The sequence below is a fragment of the Pelodiscus sinensis genome, chromosome 11, assembly GCF_052426305.1.
Source record: "Pelodiscus sinensis isolate ZL-2025 chromosome 11, ASM5242630v1, whole genome shotgun sequence".
Classification (NCBI taxonomy): domain Eukaryota; kingdom Metazoa; phylum Chordata; order Testudines; family Trionychidae; genus Pelodiscus; species Pelodiscus sinensis.
The window spans coordinates 51,714,539-51,731,740 of NC_143062.1; the positions used below are offsets into that span (position 1 = coordinate 51,714,539).

The following is a 17,202-nucleotide window of genomic DNA, read 5'->3' on the forward strand; positions in this document are numbered from 1 at the left end:
TCACAATTATTTTACATGTCCCTTTACCCCCCTCCAGCTTCCTTTTATCATCAGGTCTCTCCTACCACAGCCATCCGCTCTCTCACCACATGTGAGGCAGGAAGGGAGCCTCCCTCCCCTGCTGCAGGGGGAATCTGCCACGGAAGCAGCCTGCAGCAGGCACCCCCCCCCCCCGATGTGAGAAAGGGGGGGAAGGGGTAGCTCACCTATTGGCTTGGAAGCAAAATTGCCCCCCCCCCCCAGCACTCACTCTGCCAGAGTCCATAGGCAAAGGCCAGAAGGACTTTCCCGCCCCTCCCCACAAGACACAGCAAGGTGGTGATCTCAGAGTTGCTGAGAACCCCACTGTGGGGCCCCTGTGCCCATCAGGGCCACTGCTTTCCCAGAAGGGGCTGCACCACAGGGGCTCAGCTGCATACCCAGGCAGCTTATTCCCTCCCTGCAGGAACAGGCCTGGCTTCCCAGCTCTCCATGAACGGCAGCGTCACCACGCTGCTCCTGAGAGCACAGCAGCTCCCACCTCCCCAGAGGGAAAGCTTGGCACCCGCCCAAGTCTTCGCTACCCTGCCGAAAGCCAAGAATTAAACAGAATTGCCAGAGAACTTCCTAGCAAAGACTCTCCTTTGGTAATGGGACATGGACCCTTCATTTCGGATCTGTAACTAGGCTGTTACCAAGAATCATTCAAAGGCCCAAACAGCTGCTAGACCGGGGCGGGCAATAGGGAGGACTTGCCAGGACTAGCCCCTGGAGGGCCCCCAGCGCATTTATTCACCTGCATGTCCACAGTAAGGCCACCTGCAGCTCGTGGCCAATGGGAATTGCAAGAAGCAGTGCGGCCCAGGACACCGCTTCTTTCAGCTCCTATTGGCCAGCTACGTGATCCGTGGCCAATGGGGGCTGCAAGCGGCCAGACCTGCAGATCGGCAGATTAATAAATGTGCTGGCAGCCCTCAAAGGGCAAACCTTGGTGAACCATGTCCGGCCCGCGGGATGCTTAGTGACTGCCCACCCTGCACCAGACGGAGAAGTGAGGTAGTAACTCAGGCCAGTTCTTAGGCTATGTCTACACTGCACGTTTTTTGTGGAAGAGGATATGCAAATGGCGTGCTCACTTGCATAGCTTCGATTCTTTTTGCAGAAGAGGTTTTGCCGCTAAAAAGCCCCATGTAGACGTGGCCATTTGCGGGGGAAAAAAACCATTTTTTGCAAGATCCTGTAAACCGCGATTTTTCAGGAATAAGGGATCTTGCGAAAAAAGGTTTTTTTTTTTCCCCGCAAGTGACCACGTCTACATGGGGCTTTTTAGCGGCAAAACCTCTTCTGCAAAAAGAATTGGAAGATATGCAAATGAGCACACCATTTGCATATCCTCAACCGCAAAAAACCCGCAGTGTAGACATAGCCTTAGCAGGCAGAAGACACTCTCTCACTGACCCAAAAAACACACATCACGTGGCACCTCAGCCAAGTCCCATGGAGTGAGAAAGCCATAAAGATGATCCTCCCAGAATGCGATGGAGGCCCCGGACAGGGCTGTTCTGCGGCAAAGGGAGTTCAGTCTTCACTGCCTTCAAACCAGCACTTGCCCAAGCTTTAGACTCCTGCAAGCAGAGCAGCTGCTCCTCTCCTTTTATTGCCTGAAAGGCCCATGCACGCAACGCATTCTCTTACACTCCACGCAGCAAACAACCCATGTGAAACAAGAGTTCCTAGTTTGAGGGGAAGGAGGAGAGTGGGCCGTACCGGATTAGCGCAGGGAGAAAGGCAGGCAGAGGAAAGAAGTGGTTGGGAGTCAGAAAAGCTACTTTACCACCCCCTTAAATCAAGTTTGCATCATTGGGAGTGGAGCAGTGGATGGGTCTTTCAAAAACCAGTTTTCAGGAAAATAATGTTGGTTGGCATTAATTACATGCCCACCCTTTAATTCTCTACTGCCTGCAGCCCTTCCATAGTTTTGCCTGAGATCAGCATGAACTTAACGGGCCTATAGTTACCCAGGTCATTTCATTTATCCTTTTCAATTAAAAAAAACCAAACAAACAAACAACCACACCACAGCATTAATTTTTTCCGGACCTCAGATTTCTCAAGGATTCTCATATTTGTTAAATATCATCTTCAACAGCTCAGAGAGTTCCTCAGCCAGTTCCTGTAACGTGCACCCAGGAGTGTTATCTGGTGCTGAAGATAAAAAATGTTTAACTTCAAATTTAGCAGTTGCTGTTTACCATCCCCTCTGGTAACGGACGGAGATAAAGCAAAGACCGCAGCAACTCCGCTGGGGGCACACCATGAAAGGATGTTGGTGGGGCCCTCCCAAAATGAAGTTCTTAGAGAGTCAGTGATTGGAAACCATTGGGCCAGCCAGAGGAAAACCTCTAATTTCCACACTGAAGTTACTATTAAAGAACTGGACTCAAAACAGGCTTCTGCACAGGTTCCTCACTCCTCATCTCTTTCTTATCCAGGAGGTTTGAAAAGCTGACAGAAGTACAGAAATCCAGGTTAGCTTCAGTTTATGCCAAAAGCTTATCAGAGGCCCCCTTTCAAGCTTCCAATTTTTAAAGCTCAGAACTGGAAACCTAATTAAGCATGAATCATCAACAAAATACTAGTTTAAGGGCATTGAGAGGATTTTTAATAAGGTTCTAAAAGCTCCTGTTACATGCTTATTTGAGAAATCTTCTAGTATGGAACGTAGCACTGCAACCACGAAAACTGCTCAGACCTACGGACCCTTCTTTAATCTGGGCAAAGTATGTGCTTACTATTATACAACTCATCATTAAAATGATCTCAACTAAGATACTGCTGGCACACAGCGATGCCTACATGGAATAGAAACAATGCAACTTGTCAGCTACATCTTTATTCTTACGATGTGCAGGCCATTCCATACACACGTTTTAAGAAAAGGACCACTGCAGAAGACAATTAGGGAAACACTTAGAAATACACGGAACAAGGAAACCACTTTGGAGCGAACAAAGGAAAGGTGCTGTCCCTCTTACCAATTAGGAACTGTTGGCTAGTTCTCTTGCCTTAATGCAAAGTGTTTTGAATTTGAGGTCACTTGTAAAGGACATGCTTAGAACAGGAGCAGACAGAATCTGGCAAGATGTCGAGCACTTTGGACTCCTACATATTTCAGTGACACAGGGCGAACTCAGCACTTTGCAGAATTGATCCCAGAGACTAAACAGATGCAGTCTACATACACTGTACACTCTCTGGTCAGGGACTCTTTCTATGTGTACAGCAACCAACACAATTTGGCTGCCAACCTCACTCGGGTGCTATAGTAATATCAACAATAATAATCTGCAGTGCTGTTGGAAACCTTCTTGCAGCTATCACGAAAATAAACTGCATGTTCAAAAGTCTGATATCTTGTCTTTACCAAACTATGTTGGGCTACATCTGAGGCTTTTTTCAAACACACACAACCTAGGTATTTTTATTTTTAATAAAAGATCATCTTTCGTGCTGAATCCATTGCATATTTCAAAGCCAAATGCCAAAACAGGGGTTGAATTTATTGCAAATGACATAAGGATCTACAAAAGTTTCTCAAACTTAGATTCTCTCCCTTCCTAAAGTTATAGCTTTAGAAAAACGTAGCTTTGATTCCATACTACGCAGTGAGAGAGCGATGAAAAAAATCTGAACTAAAGGGATAATTATATCTTTAAAAATACTGTCCCCATTAATAGTTACTCAAAAGGAGAAAAGCTTTCAAAATTATATTTTAAGCAATGATTTCAGCTTTCAACTTCTGGGCTACCTTAAAGCAGTAGGCTAATGAAATGGCAAATTCTACTTCACTGTTGTAGGTTAAATGTACAATACAACAAGCAGGGAAAGAATTGATTCCAGAGAGGACATGCATGCATACCCACTAATGGTTTTACTATTTTAAATAAATCTGCAGCTTGCAAGTCAAATCATGCTACTCCTGCAGCAAAAAATATCAAGCAAGAGACTAAATTCCCATTTAAGGCTTAAAAAGCAAATTATAAGAGCAATTTCTCACTCACAGATTGACGTGTAAGAACACTCAGTTTAAATAGCTGACACACATTAAAACTTATCTGCTGAAAAGCCTCTGTTGTCAGAACACGGTATCTTGACATTAGGCCATTTATACAAGTATTTTACCTTAAAACATATTGGACAGGATTTTGCTCCAACTGAAAGGGAATTCATGGATAGGATGGTTTTTGCTACTACAGAAATTAGATCGACCCTTGGTACACTACTATTTGTTTGTCATGCTAAGAGCAGATCTTGCAACAGGACTACTATGCTCACAAGAATGTGTGTGACATGTCAGTCACATGGGTTAATGCACTACTAGAAGAGACTAAGACACTACAGTGAGGAGAGTGGTATAAGGATCTATAGGGAACATCTACACAGCAAGGCTTAACTCGAAATAAGCTACTCAAATTGAGCTACATCAATTGCGTAGCTCATTTCGAGTTTTGTGCCGTCGACACAGCACTTTTTTCGAAATAGAGCACTCGTCCTCCAGCTTGACGGTACTTCGACATTATGTCAAAATAACTGCTGGCTGAGTAGACATGGACTATGTTATTTTGAAATAATGTTGATGTGTAGACATAGCTATAAAGAATAGAATTTTAAAAGCCCCAATGAAACCAAAGGGATTCCATCTATGCACATTCACTTGCGGGACCGGGCCTCATAACCAGACGTTTATATGAAGTGTATGTGAAATATAAATTAATGTGATGTTCAAAATTAAGAGTACGCACACAGTACATATTGAAACATGGCATTATCTATGTCCATTTATACACAGATAAGAAATGCATGCTAAGAAATTCCAGAATTTTTACACTATTTAATCTGAAAAAGGGCTCTCTAAAAATTAGACCATGATGTTTAATATAATCTCACTCACTTACTTCCAGATCAAGTGTTTTCCGTCCACAAGCAAAACAATTTACATATATGTGTGTTGGGTTTTTCTGTTTCCTTATAGAAACTTTTTTTTTTTAAATCAGTTCTTTATTTGTATTTGTTTGAGAGACAGGGGCTGTCTCCTCAGTCTTCACTAGCAGAAATCAAAAGTGAACTGACAATTCTGTTGCTGCACATGAAGTTGAAGCGAACCCCCAAAATGTACTAGTAGCTCCATAGTGCTAACTAGTAGATCCATCTTAATGACACATGGGAAGCCGGTTTGCTGAGCAAACGTAACTTTTGTAGTCATTTAATAGCCATTTTACTCACAGACTAAACAAACACTCAGTACCATTTTAAGATGTTTGTGTGCATTCTCTGTCAAGTGAGAGTTACCATGAAGTGCAAACTTGTCAGAACATTTAAAATACCAGTTTTATTCCCTCTTGGGCTTCTAGCTATTCAAACATATGTCGTGTATCGTTCATGCTGGTGTTCCCCCTCATTTACCAGAAATAGGATTCTGCCTGCTGCCAAATGTAGAACTCTATTCAATGCTATTAAAATTACATTTCACCAATATTTGAAACATCATACTAGAAACTGTTGTACTTGACATAATTTAACAGAAGCAGGCTAAACTACTAGAAGAGACTATTTTGAGTATCCCCATCACTAGTTTTTGTCTTGAACTTTGTATATTGCCATGTTCAGATTTTTTCTTCCCTGAAATTCATTACCTTTAGCCAGTAGTCACTGGTTTATTCCAAAATGACCATATCTGGAGCTTATAACAACTTGACTGAGAATACCTCCTAGCTTGGATGTCATATGAAAGCAACAACATTAAATCAAATCTAAACCCAGATCTTGGTTTGTAAATGTTTTTGTAAAAGCAAAGAACTATGGAAGAAGGTGTTTCACTTTTCATAAATCCAATGAAAAGTTTTTAAGCAACCTCTGCCCTTTTGCAGCCTGTTACCACATGGCACTGTGACTTGCAGAAACAGTCTATATTCATCATTCACACCAACAGAGTTGCAAGATTTAAAACAAATAATTGGATTTTTCACATTTTCTGCTTCAATAAGCTTAGATGTTATCAGCATCACAGATAAGGATTTTAATCATTAATCATTGTCAATATTATTTTGAACATGGCCACATCCTGTTAAATTATGGGCAGACTAGATCACTGGCAAATGAGGAACAGGCTTATTTTTAGCCCCCTTTTCATAGCTGCTACTGGGCAATGCTAGTTTGTAAAGATTCTATTCTCCATGTATTTGTATGGGATTAAACACATGTAGAGCCAGGATCTCTTCCTTTGTGGGCTTTTCATTAGGTCATGAGTACAGTAAAATGCAGCTATTCCTCCCCCAAGATGTATTGACAAGCACATCGTCTTGAAGGGAATCTGACCACTACACTTGGGATTTGTTAATGTAATTTAACTTTCCCATAAGAGTTCAAATCAGATTAGAAGATATATCAATCAATTACTTCCCAGGCGCACCAGGTTTCCCAGCTCAAAAGTGAGGGGATAAATCAAGCATGTGAGATGACAGGGTAGTAACCTTATATCAAACAGGAAGGCCAGCCTGCTGTGAGAGATCTATTTTGTTTTAACCATTACCCCAAACACACTACCTCTAAACTATCCATGCTACACACCAGAGTTGTTGACTCGAGTCCCACGACTTGAACTCAAGCCCAACTTAAGTCACCTAGGTGACTCAACTTAAGACTCGACTCGGGTTCATTGTTTGTGACTGGAGACTCGACTTGAGACTTGCTAATTTTGTTAAATCAACTCGGTGAAAAAATTGTCCAAAAATGCCGATATTGATGGCTTCTACAAAAGTGACTTGACATTTTTAAAATTAAGACTTGAGACTCGACTTGGGTCTTGACTCAAAAGTGACTTTAGGGAGTTGACACTAGACTAGAGTCTTGAACTGTAGTGACTTGAGACTCAACTTGGACTTGACAATGACGACTTGAAGACAACACTGCTACACACAAGACCTTTTTATTTAACTCTGCGGTACCCGAATCCCAAACAGCTTTTAAATGAAAAGCAATGGTGCCACAGCATTCTGATTTTTTGTGCATTTGTAGTTAATAGCAGACAATTACTATTAGAATCTTCCCCAATGTGCGATAAACACAAAAGTACAAAGACAAATGATCAAAGCGTCCCCAATACTTGCTACTGAGCTCCCACGCATGGAAGTCACATCACACAACGTGTTTGGGATAGAAAACTGCTTTGAAGTGCTTTCTGTTCAACAGAACTCTGGGTCTTTTTTATTGTGATTAATTCCTGTGAGAGACTCAACCAAAATAAATAAACCAAACGACACAAAAAGTTATTGTTATCTTTGTGTTTGTAAGGGACTGCAATAAATGGTGTTGAAAACACTTAAATGTTTTTTTTTTAAAAAGATACAATGAAACTAGAACCTGTCTTGGTGGCAAAGAGAAATAAATTGAAGTGGGTCTGGCCCACGAAAGCTCATCATCTAATAAACCATCTTGTTAGTCTTTAAAGTGCTACATTGTCCTGCATTTTGCTTCAGCTACCCCAGACTAACACGGCTACATTTCTATCACTATCCTGCAACTAAGCATGCTTACACATCTCAGTTTGCCAAGACATAGGTAAAAGGTTTGTCAGAAAGTATACCTAGTGTAGCTTTGGTTGTAATGCAAGTTTGAACACAGCTCAGAGCTCTGGCTTTATAAGCCACTAGTCATGACTTCTAAACTCACTGATGCCTTCAAAAAAATTCCTCCTAGTTAGAAGCCTGTGATCAGAGGGAAAATGCTTCACAAAAGTTGGTTCATTAAACTTCCAATTTGAGAGCCTCAAACAGAAAGCATTGCCAAAGTGCAGATTGTGTGTACTGTCACAATGCTGATCACATAGTATGGCTATTAGCTATAAATGCTGCACTAATTACCCCTGAAGTCATTCATGTTACAGTTCACCAGACAAGGAAGAAGTCAGAAGCCTGCCACCATGATATGTGCGCATCTAAACAATGAGTAATGCTGAAAGACACACCCTGACATATTCAACTCAAGTCTTTCACCAGTACAGATCTAAAAGTAGCCATCCTGCAGCAAAAAAACTTCAGGACCAGACTTCAAAGAGAAACTGCTGAGCTACAGTTCATCTTTAAGTTTGACACAATCAACTCTGGATTAAACAAAGACTGTGAATGGCTCGCTAACTACAAAAGCAGCTTCTGCTCTCTTGGAATTCACATCTCCAGATCAGCTGCTAGAAGTGGGCCTCATCCTCCTTAGGATCCACCTCGTCATCTCCAGCCTGATCCTGGCCTGCATATTTATACCTGCCTCTGGAAATTTCCACTGCATGCATCTGACGAAGTGGGTCTTTGCCCACGAAAGCTTATGCTCCAACACTTCAGTTAGTCTATAAGGTGCCACAGGACTCCTCGTCGCTTTTGCAGATTCAGACTAACACGGCTACCCTTCTGATACTGGACACCAGTACATCTGCTCTTGTGGAAATACACCTAGCCTTGTCTCACACCCCCGTGCCCTGCTAAGTGGGTAAAGCTCAGAATACTGCTTGAGAATACCATGGAAAACCCAGTTTTAAAAAAATGCAGCTCTACTCCAAGAAAGGGCCTATAAGATGGAATCATGGAACTCCACTCTTGTTGAATATCAGTGACCCCAGACCAAGGCTGCTCAGTTTTTAAGAAAATGGCACCACATGTAAATACATCACAGGAACACGAGCCTCAGAGGTGAAAGTCAAACTGGGTTCTCTCTGGCTACACATCACTCACCCTATGTAATAATGTGAGACATCCTGCCCTCAGTTACACCTGTGCGGCCCCACTGGAGTTGCACAGAGGGAGCTGTGAGCAGAATTTAACCATATGTTGTCATTTACACTAGAGGCCAGGCTACACTAGAAGTGCTACCAGTTGCAGCTGCCCCACTAGAGCACGTCTGGAGAAGAGGTGCCAAGAGGACAGCGCTCTCCCATCGCCACCAGTGAGACGCGGTGGCGGGACAAGTTCTCCTATTAACATAGCGTGGTCCACACCGGACCTTAAGTCGGTGTTACATGGCACCTGGGAGCAGCTTATTCCCAGCCCGAGCGGTAGCAGATATCCTGACTAAGGGGCAGTGTGTTCTCACCCTGTGACTTAACTGATCAGCGCACTACAGATAACCAAAGCTGACAAGTACTGTTAGGGCACTGCAGAAAGCAAACCCACTAGGGAGGGAGGAAGCCAAAGGGCCACAGGGCACAGACCTTACTGGGGAAAGCCAGGGGACAAAACCCTGTTACAGAGCCATCAGACAGACACAGCCAGATGTCCTGCCTGGGGCTCCTTCCCCCCAACCCCAGATCACACTGTCCACCTTCCCTGGGACCAACCCCCACTCCTTGTACTCGCCTCCCTGCCACAGGCTCCCCCACCACCTCATACACACCAGCCACTCCATATGTGCTCCCCTGCCAGGGGCTCCCCGCACACCTTATAGCCCCCCCTCCCCGCCAGGGGCTCCCCGCACACCTTATAGCCCCCCCTCACTGCCAGGGGCTTCCCCCCACACACCTTACCCTAACCCCTCCGTCTGCCTGGCTACCTTATAGCCCCCCTCCCCGCCAGGGTCTCCCCCTCCCCCCCTTACAGCCCCCCTTCCCGCCAGGGTCTGCCCCCCCCTCCCCATGCAGCCCCCCCTCCCCGCCAGGGTCAGCCCCCCCCTCCCCATACAGCCCCCCTCCCCGCCAGGGTCAGCCCCCCCCTCCCCATACAGCCCCCCTCCCCGCCAGGGTCAGCCCCCCCCTCCCCATACAGCCCCCCTCCCCGCCAGGGTCTGCCCCCCTGTCCCGCCCCGGGCGCTGACCGTGTGCGTGTGCAGGCTCTGGCTCGCCTCGATGACGGCTGCGAGCGGCGCCGTGTCGTCCAGCAGCACCTTGCCGGCCGGCGGCTTCTCCAGGAAGGCCATGCCGGGCCGGGCCTGCGCCGCGCTGTCAGCGCCCGCGCCGCCGAGCCCCTCGGAAACCCCGCCCCCCGGGAAACCCCGCCTCGAGCCCCGCCTCGCCCCTCGGAAACCCCGCCCCGCGCCCCGCCCCCTCAGGAAACCCCGCCTCGAGCCCCGCCCCTCGGGAAACCCCGCCCCGCGCCCCGCCCCTCGGAAACCCCGCCCCCCGGGAAACCCCGCCTCGAGCCCCGCCTCGCCCCTCAGGAAACCCCGCCCCGCGCCCCGCCCCCTCAGGAAACCCCGCCCCGAGCCCCGCCTCGCCCCTCGGAAACCCCGCCCCGAGCCCCGCCCCCTCAGGAAACCCCGCCCCGAGCCCCGCCTCGCCCCTCGGAAACCCCGCCCCGCACCCCGCCCCTCGGGAAACCCCGCGCCCCGCCCCGCCCCGCGCCCCGCCCCCTCAGGAAACCCCGCCCCGCACCCCTCGGGAAACCCCGCGCCCCGCCCCGCCCCGCGCCCCGCCCCCTCAGGAAACCCCGCCCCGCGCCCCTCGGGAAACCCCGCGCCCCGCCCCGCCCGAGCCCCGCCCCGCACCTGCCGAGCGGGGAGCGCTCCCCTCAGGCCGGCCCCCCCCCGTCAGCGCCCCGGGCCCACACAGGCCCCCCCCCCATCCCCGTCTCCAGGAGCCCAGGCCGGGCTGGCCCCTCACATGACAGCCGGACGTGCTGCAGGCAGGTGGGGCTGCGTGGGCCTGCTCTCCCCCCACACTGGTCCCATGGGCAGAGACTCCCTCCTGTCTGCAGCCTTGGTTACCCCTCCGCCAGGCTGCCTGTGCTCCCATCCCCCCAGCCCCTGGACCTGCCCAGCACAGCCAGCTAGTGCAAGAGAGGAGCCCTCTGAGCCTGTAGGGTCAGCTCTGAAGAGTCCAGGAGACTGGAAAAGGGCAAATCTAGCGCCCATCGGTAAAAAGGGAAATAACAACCCAGGGAACTACAGACCAGTCAGCTTAACTTCTGTGCCAGAAAAGAAAATAGAGCAAATAATCAAGAAACCCATCTGCAAGTATCTGGAATAAGGTGATAAGTAACAGCCAGCATGGATTTATCAAGAACAGATCACATCAAACCAAGTCGATAGCTTTCTTTGACAAGGTAACAAGCCTTCTGGATAAGGGGGAAGAGGTGGACATGGTATAGCTAGACCAGCGGTTCCCAACCTTTTGGGGCTGCCAGGCTCCCGGGGGCGAGGCCACACATGTGCCGGGTGGCAGGGCACAAGAATAGCTCAGGCCGGCCCTGGTCACTAGGCGGGTGCACAGAAATGCCCTGGCGGGCGCCATGGTACCCACAAACACAGTGTTGGGGACCACTAACCTACACCTTAGTAAAGCATTTGATACAGTCTCATGTGACCGTATCAATAAACTAGGGAACTACAACCTAGATGGGGTTATTATAAAGTGGGTGCACAACTGGCTGAATAACTGGTCTCAGAGAGTAGTTATCAATGGTTTACAGTCATGCTAGAAGGGCATAACAAGTGGGGTTGTGCAGGAATCTATTTTGGAACCGGTTCTGTTCAATATTTTCATCAATGATTTAGTTAATGGCATAGAGTACGGTTATTAAGTTTGCAGATGATACCAAGCTGGGAGGGGTTGCAACTGCTTTGGAGGACAGGGTCATAATTCAAAATGATTTGGACAAACTAGAGAAATGGTCTGAGATGAATAGGATGAAGTTAAATGAGGACAACTGCAAAGTAATTAGGAAGAAACAATGTGTTTCACGCATACAAATAGAGAAGTGACTGTCTAGGAAGGAGTACTACAGAGAGGGATGGGGGGGGAGGGTGTCGTAGTGGACTGCAAGCTAAATATGAGTCAATAGTGTGACACTGTTGCAAAATAAGTGAACATCATTCTGGGATGTATTAAGAGGAGTGTTGTAAGCAAGTAGTCACCATCATGGTATTACTTGAAATAGCACTGCTCCCGTTCTATTTTTTCACTTCCAACTTGACCCCAGCAATGGTCCCATCTCTTTCTGCTATTTATTACCAGTGTTCCCTGTAAGGCCGTGGTCACCAACAGGTCGATCACGATTGTCTGGTCGATCACAAGGCCTCGATCAGTCGATCGTGAAGCGTCCTGCCCGGCCCCCTCCCATTTCCGCCCCACCCCCGAGAAGCCCCACTACCTACCTCAAGTGAAAATGGAGGTAGTGTCGGCTCCCCGGGGATGAACAGAAGTCCTGTAGCTTAGCGCCACTTCCGGTGATTTCGGAAGTGCGCTAGCTGCTCTGCCGGGTGCACTGTGGGAGGGAGCATTGGCTCCGGAGAAGGAGCACAGCGTCTTCCTTGCCCCGCACAGGAGGGGTGAGTCAGCCCCAGGGCAGGTGCGCACAGGTCTTCCCGGGGCGGGGAGAATCCTGGGAGGAGGCAGATGCAGGGGACTCTCTGCCTCCACTGGTCCCCCACTCCCGTCCCCACTCCCCCATTCCCACTCACCACGGCCCAGTTCCCTCTCCCCAGCCACAGAACTCTGTCCCCACTCCCCTGTCCTCAGCTACAGAACTGTCCCCATTCCCATCCCCACTCTCTGAACTCTGTCCTCATTCCCCTGTCTCGGGCCACAGAACTCTGTCCCCACTGGCAGCCTGTCCTCTGCCGCAGCACCCACTAGCACCATTCCCCAGTACTATGTCCCCTATTCCCACCAACACAGTGGGATGTGACTTCTTACTTAGGAATGCTGGGGGTGCAGCAGTACTGCCTTGCTTGGAGCAGTTGCCAGCATGTGTACAAGGATTACAGTTTTGTTCAATGGCTTTCAGCACCCCAACAACCCCCCCCAACTTCGCCCATCATATCAAATGGACACAGAACTGCACACCAAAGAGGTAGAAGGAAAAGGACTTAATGTGAAAAGGAGAATTGGAGAGTTGGGGGTGCCTTTAGGCCTTTGAAAATCTCCAGGGTTATCTAGAAAAGGCCTGATCCTGAGAGGTCCTGAGCACACTTGACACCTCCTCACTGAGTGTTAATGAGACTCAGCAACTGGCTGTGTTAGGCCCTGTGTAATAATAGAAAAGAAACCAAAGGAAGCACCTCAAACTGAGAAAAAGAAACTGAAAGTCATGTGCAGTCAGTTCTGGTTCTGTGCCAGAAGTGACTGAAGCTAAACCCAGTGCATCCAGACAAAGCAGCTTCAACATTTTTTTTTCTGGGAGATGACACTGAATACAAAAAAGGCCTCCTCCATTCCTACCTGCCTGCATCCCAACCCCTACCATTTTAAGAAGCTAGATTACAGCCCTGGCTTGTTTGCTGAACTTTTGTTTACCTTTGCATTACAATGCGGGCCAGCTTTGTGAGGATAAAACACCATTCACTTCACAATAGGAGACGATCTGGAAAGTCAATATTTTAGAATATCTGACCATCATGGGGCTTTTGCTAAACTGCCTGGGGAATAGCAGTTTAAACAAAGAACAGTGAAAAACAAAGAACACTTTGTGAGGTGAGTGGTAGCTCCCAATTCCTGTATTTCCCAGGAGGTTGGAGATGCTATGCAAGGCATTGATAGGGGTAATGGGCAGAGATAGAGGACTTTTGGCCCTCAAACTAAACAAGATTCACCAGCTGATATGAAGGAATGGTCCTTTTGCTCCTGACTCTCTCCATTGCTCCATGCTGGTGGGCAATTTTAAAAGGTTCATGGCAGCCTCTCTCTACATGCTGGCAAAAACTCAATGGAGGCTAGAATGATTCAGGCTTTGCATACACTTCTAAAATGAAAGAGCTGCCATGGCAGCCAAGGCCAGCCGTACTGATACACAATCTATACAGCTGCTTGAGATTTCATGGTTCCCTAGCAGCTGTATGCTGCCTATCGGCTCTGATGACCGGGCTATCGGCTCTGATGATCGGGTGGTCCACCCGTCCACCCATGGGTTCAGAGCCAGCTCCTGGTGCCAGCCCCATCCCAGCTGGCCCCCTGTGGACTGTGCCAGCTGCTGCTCACCAGGCAGTGGCAAGCAGCGTGAGCCTGTGGACCAGAGGCTTCAGAAGGAGCAGCGGGCAGCTACGCTGCCGTCCAGAGCAGAAGGGGAAACTTCTGCTTCTCTCTGGCTGGCAGCCACCCGCTGCTCTTCATGAGTCCTCCAACCTGCAGGCTGATGCCACTTGTTGCCACTTGCACCTCCCACCTGAGGCTTCAGGTGAGCCTCCCTGCCCGGCAGTGCTTTGCACCCCTTAGCTTCGCCCCAGCCCCCGCAAGCCCCAGTCATGCAAGAGGGGTGCAGCCAGGTGCTGGGCTGCGTAGGGCACCAGCATTGCTAGGGACTGCCCTGGTGGCAGCATTATGAAGTGAAAATAAGGCCCTGGCCCAGCCCTTGGGAGAGAGCTGTCCCAGTGCAATACATAAAGCACCTGCACGAGGGGAGAAGCTAACAGCACTGGGAGCATGTTTGCACTGGCGCTTTACTGCTCCGGAACTTGCTGCACCTGCGGTGGGGTGTTTTTTCATGCGCCTGATCCAGAATGTGGCAGCACAGGAAAGTGGGAGTAGGGTTGCCAGATGGTTTCAACAAAAATACCGGACACACTTGACATTACATCACAATCGACATTCCATATGATTTAGAAAATACCCGACATTTATATTTTCTCAGTTCTATTTTCTCAATTTGTTTCCTGAACAGAAAGCTCAAATACTGTCCTGTCTGGTTCAAAACCGGACACCTGGCAACCCTAAGTGGGAGTGCAGACTTAACCTCAGGCTCAGCTATTCTTTACTCCCCAAAAGCCAAATCTATTTGCAGCACTGCTTAGCACCACTAGCAATCACCAAAGGCCTGGGGGATCTGGCCCCAAAGGCACATTTCAGTCAGCGGGGGATGAGCAAATAGCGTTTAGCAATATAAATTAATCTAGATTTGCCCCAACTCTCTAAATGCCCCAATTCTTCACTGCTTTGCACCTTCCGAGTTACTGTACCCGCTATGAGGGAAGACAGAAAGAATTGGGTTTGTTTAGTTTGGAAAGGGGAAGACTGGGAACGGACATGATAGCAGTTTTCAAGTATCAAAAAGGGTGTCACAAGGAGGAAGGAGAGAAATTGTTCTCCTTGGTCTCTGAGGATAGGACAAGAATCAATGGGCTTAAATTGCAGCAAGGGAGGTTTAGGTTGGATATTAGGAAAAACTTCCTACCTGGCAGGGTGGGTAAACACTGGAATAAATTGCCTGGGGAGGTTGTAGAATCTCCATCACGGGAGATATTTAAGAGCAGGTTGAACAGACACCTGCCAGGGATGAGACAGTGCTTGATCCTGCCATGAGGGCAGGAGACGGGACTCAATGACCTCTCAAGGTCCCTTCCAGTTCTAGCGTTCTATGATTCTATGACATGGGTGTAAAAGGCAACCAAAACACTCTGGACAATAGGCAAGAAACAAGGCTGAAGGCAAACAGGCCCTTTATTGATACCTTTCCTAATCCACTGCCCTCCTGTTAGAACAAACAGATTCCATCTTTGAGTGTCATGTGTTTGTTTACAATCAGATTTTGTAACACCTCTTAATATCTTCAACCATCATCTCTAGACTCACCTGAGGTTGACTGTGATGAGCACTATATGCAAAGGGTTAAGGTAGTGAGGGGGTTTGCGACCTAGCCTATTGCAGCAATACCTATAGACGTGATGAAGTCACTCGTGAAGAAATCCTGCTTATTAATCACACCGTGTGTATCAACATCCCTCTGAGCATAGCTGTGGGTTAAACTTACAGCAGTTGTCCTTTGCTATTGGTGTTTACTTGTCACTGAGATAGGTGAACTAATCCTGGCTAGGGGATAACCATAATGTTTACACACAGGCCCTTTGGACTCTTGGGAAGCTCTCACAAATTCACGCACAATAAACTGTGTGCATAAAGCAAATTTACCCATCAATGAAAATAAAACAGTATTCCCCAAAAGACCAATGCTTATTAATAAACATTGAAAGTCTTAGTAAATCTTCTCTAACTTGGGACTTCTTCAGTTATACAAACTGAACACTCGAGGGCAATATATTTTAAAGGAAAGTCTTTAAATTCTCATTCCCAAGTGCAGCATGCATAAATACATTACCTTTTCCATTGCAGGCATTTTCCAGTCAGCCAGATGAAGGATATTTAGAAGGACACCAGTATGCCTGCAATTTCCAAATGATTAATATGAATGCCATTAATCCACTGAGGGGAGAGTAAAGCCTTAAATCAAAATGGAAGTCAACTTCAGAGACCCAGTAGGACTAATAAGCTTATTCAACACTCTTTTACAGTAATAGAATATCACCTCTTAATATTCCATAGTTATAATACATGTGGTATGATACATGAAACGGGATCAGAGATTAAAATAGGAAAAAAACAAATTAAAAATTACTTAGGTTAGATGTCTTCAAGTAATCAGGATCTGATGAAATACATCCTAGAATACTCAAGGAGCTGACTGAGGAGATATGAGCCATTAACTATTATCTTTGAAAAGTCATGGAACATGGAACAGATTCCACAAGACTGGAAAGGGGCAAATACAGTGCCAATATATTAAAAGGGAAATAAGGATAATCTAGGAAATTATAGACCACTCAGCCCATCTTCACTACATGGAAAGGTAAATAAAGCAAATAATTAAAGAATCCATTTGCAACCATCTAGAACAGTGGTTCTCAAACTTTTGGGCCCACAGCCCACCCTGCTCAATGCAGAACTTTCTGCAGACCACCAGTCAACAACCCATGACAAAATGGGTGCAGGCGGGGCTGGGGATATGGCCGGGAGGGAGGTTGCATGCAGGAGTAGAGAGGGGAGAAAGGTCTGGGTGAAAGGGAGGGTGCAAGAGCAGAGTGGGAATTTGAGATGTCGGCAGGAGGTGGCAGTGAGAAGGCTGGGGGTGCAGGGTATGTATATGAAGGGGATGGGAGGCACTTACCTGGTTCTGCATCTCCCACCACTCCCCGCTACTCCCATTGGCCATGATTCTGGCCAATGAGAGCAGTGGGGAAACCCTCCAGACAAGCTGTTTCCTGTGCTGCTGTTCCCACAGTGGGAGCTTCTTCCTTCCCTCTGCAAAACTGGTTGGAAAAACAATCGCAGAGTAGTTATCAATGGTTCACAGTCATGCTGAAAGGGCATAAAGAGTGAGGTCCCGCAAGGATCAGTTCTGGGTCTGGTCAATATTTTCAACGATTTAGATATTGGCACAGAGAGTATCCTTATAAAGTGTGTGGACAATACCAAGCTGG

General features: G+C 47.6%; 1 protein-coding gene and 1 long non-coding RNA gene across 7 annotated transcripts in view; one reads left to right on the forward strand and one right to left on the reverse strand.

Moving 5' to 3' along the window:
• The window catches only part of PXK (PX domain containing serine/threonine kinase like), a 50,222-nt gene extending 40,209 nt beyond the window's left edge, over nucleotides 1-10,013 (reverse strand). For 2 of the 5 annotated variants that reach the window (XM_075938407.2, XM_075938406.2), the window contains exon 1: nucleotides 9,835-10,012. In XM_075938407.2, the coding sequence (XP_075794522.1) occupies nucleotides 9,835-9,936 (102 nt within the window). In that variant the 5' untranslated portion in view covers nucleotides 9,937-10,012. Of the gene's footprint in view, nucleotides 1-9,834 lie in introns of all 5 variants that reach the window. The other 3 variants (XM_075938411.2, XM_075938408.2, XM_075938404.2) reach the window with 2 other exon arrangements.
• A 569-nt stretch (nucleotides 10,014-10,582) lies between these two features.
• LOC142830893 (uncharacterized) overlaps nucleotides 10,583-17,202 on the forward strand; it is a 62,666-nt gene continuing 56,046 nt past the window's right edge. For both annotated transcript variants that reach the window (XR_016350464.1, XR_012906418.2), the window contains exon 1: nucleotides 10,583-11,060. This is a non-coding gene — a long non-coding RNA (uncharacterized LOC142830893). The remainder of the gene's footprint in view (nucleotides 11,061-17,202) is intronic.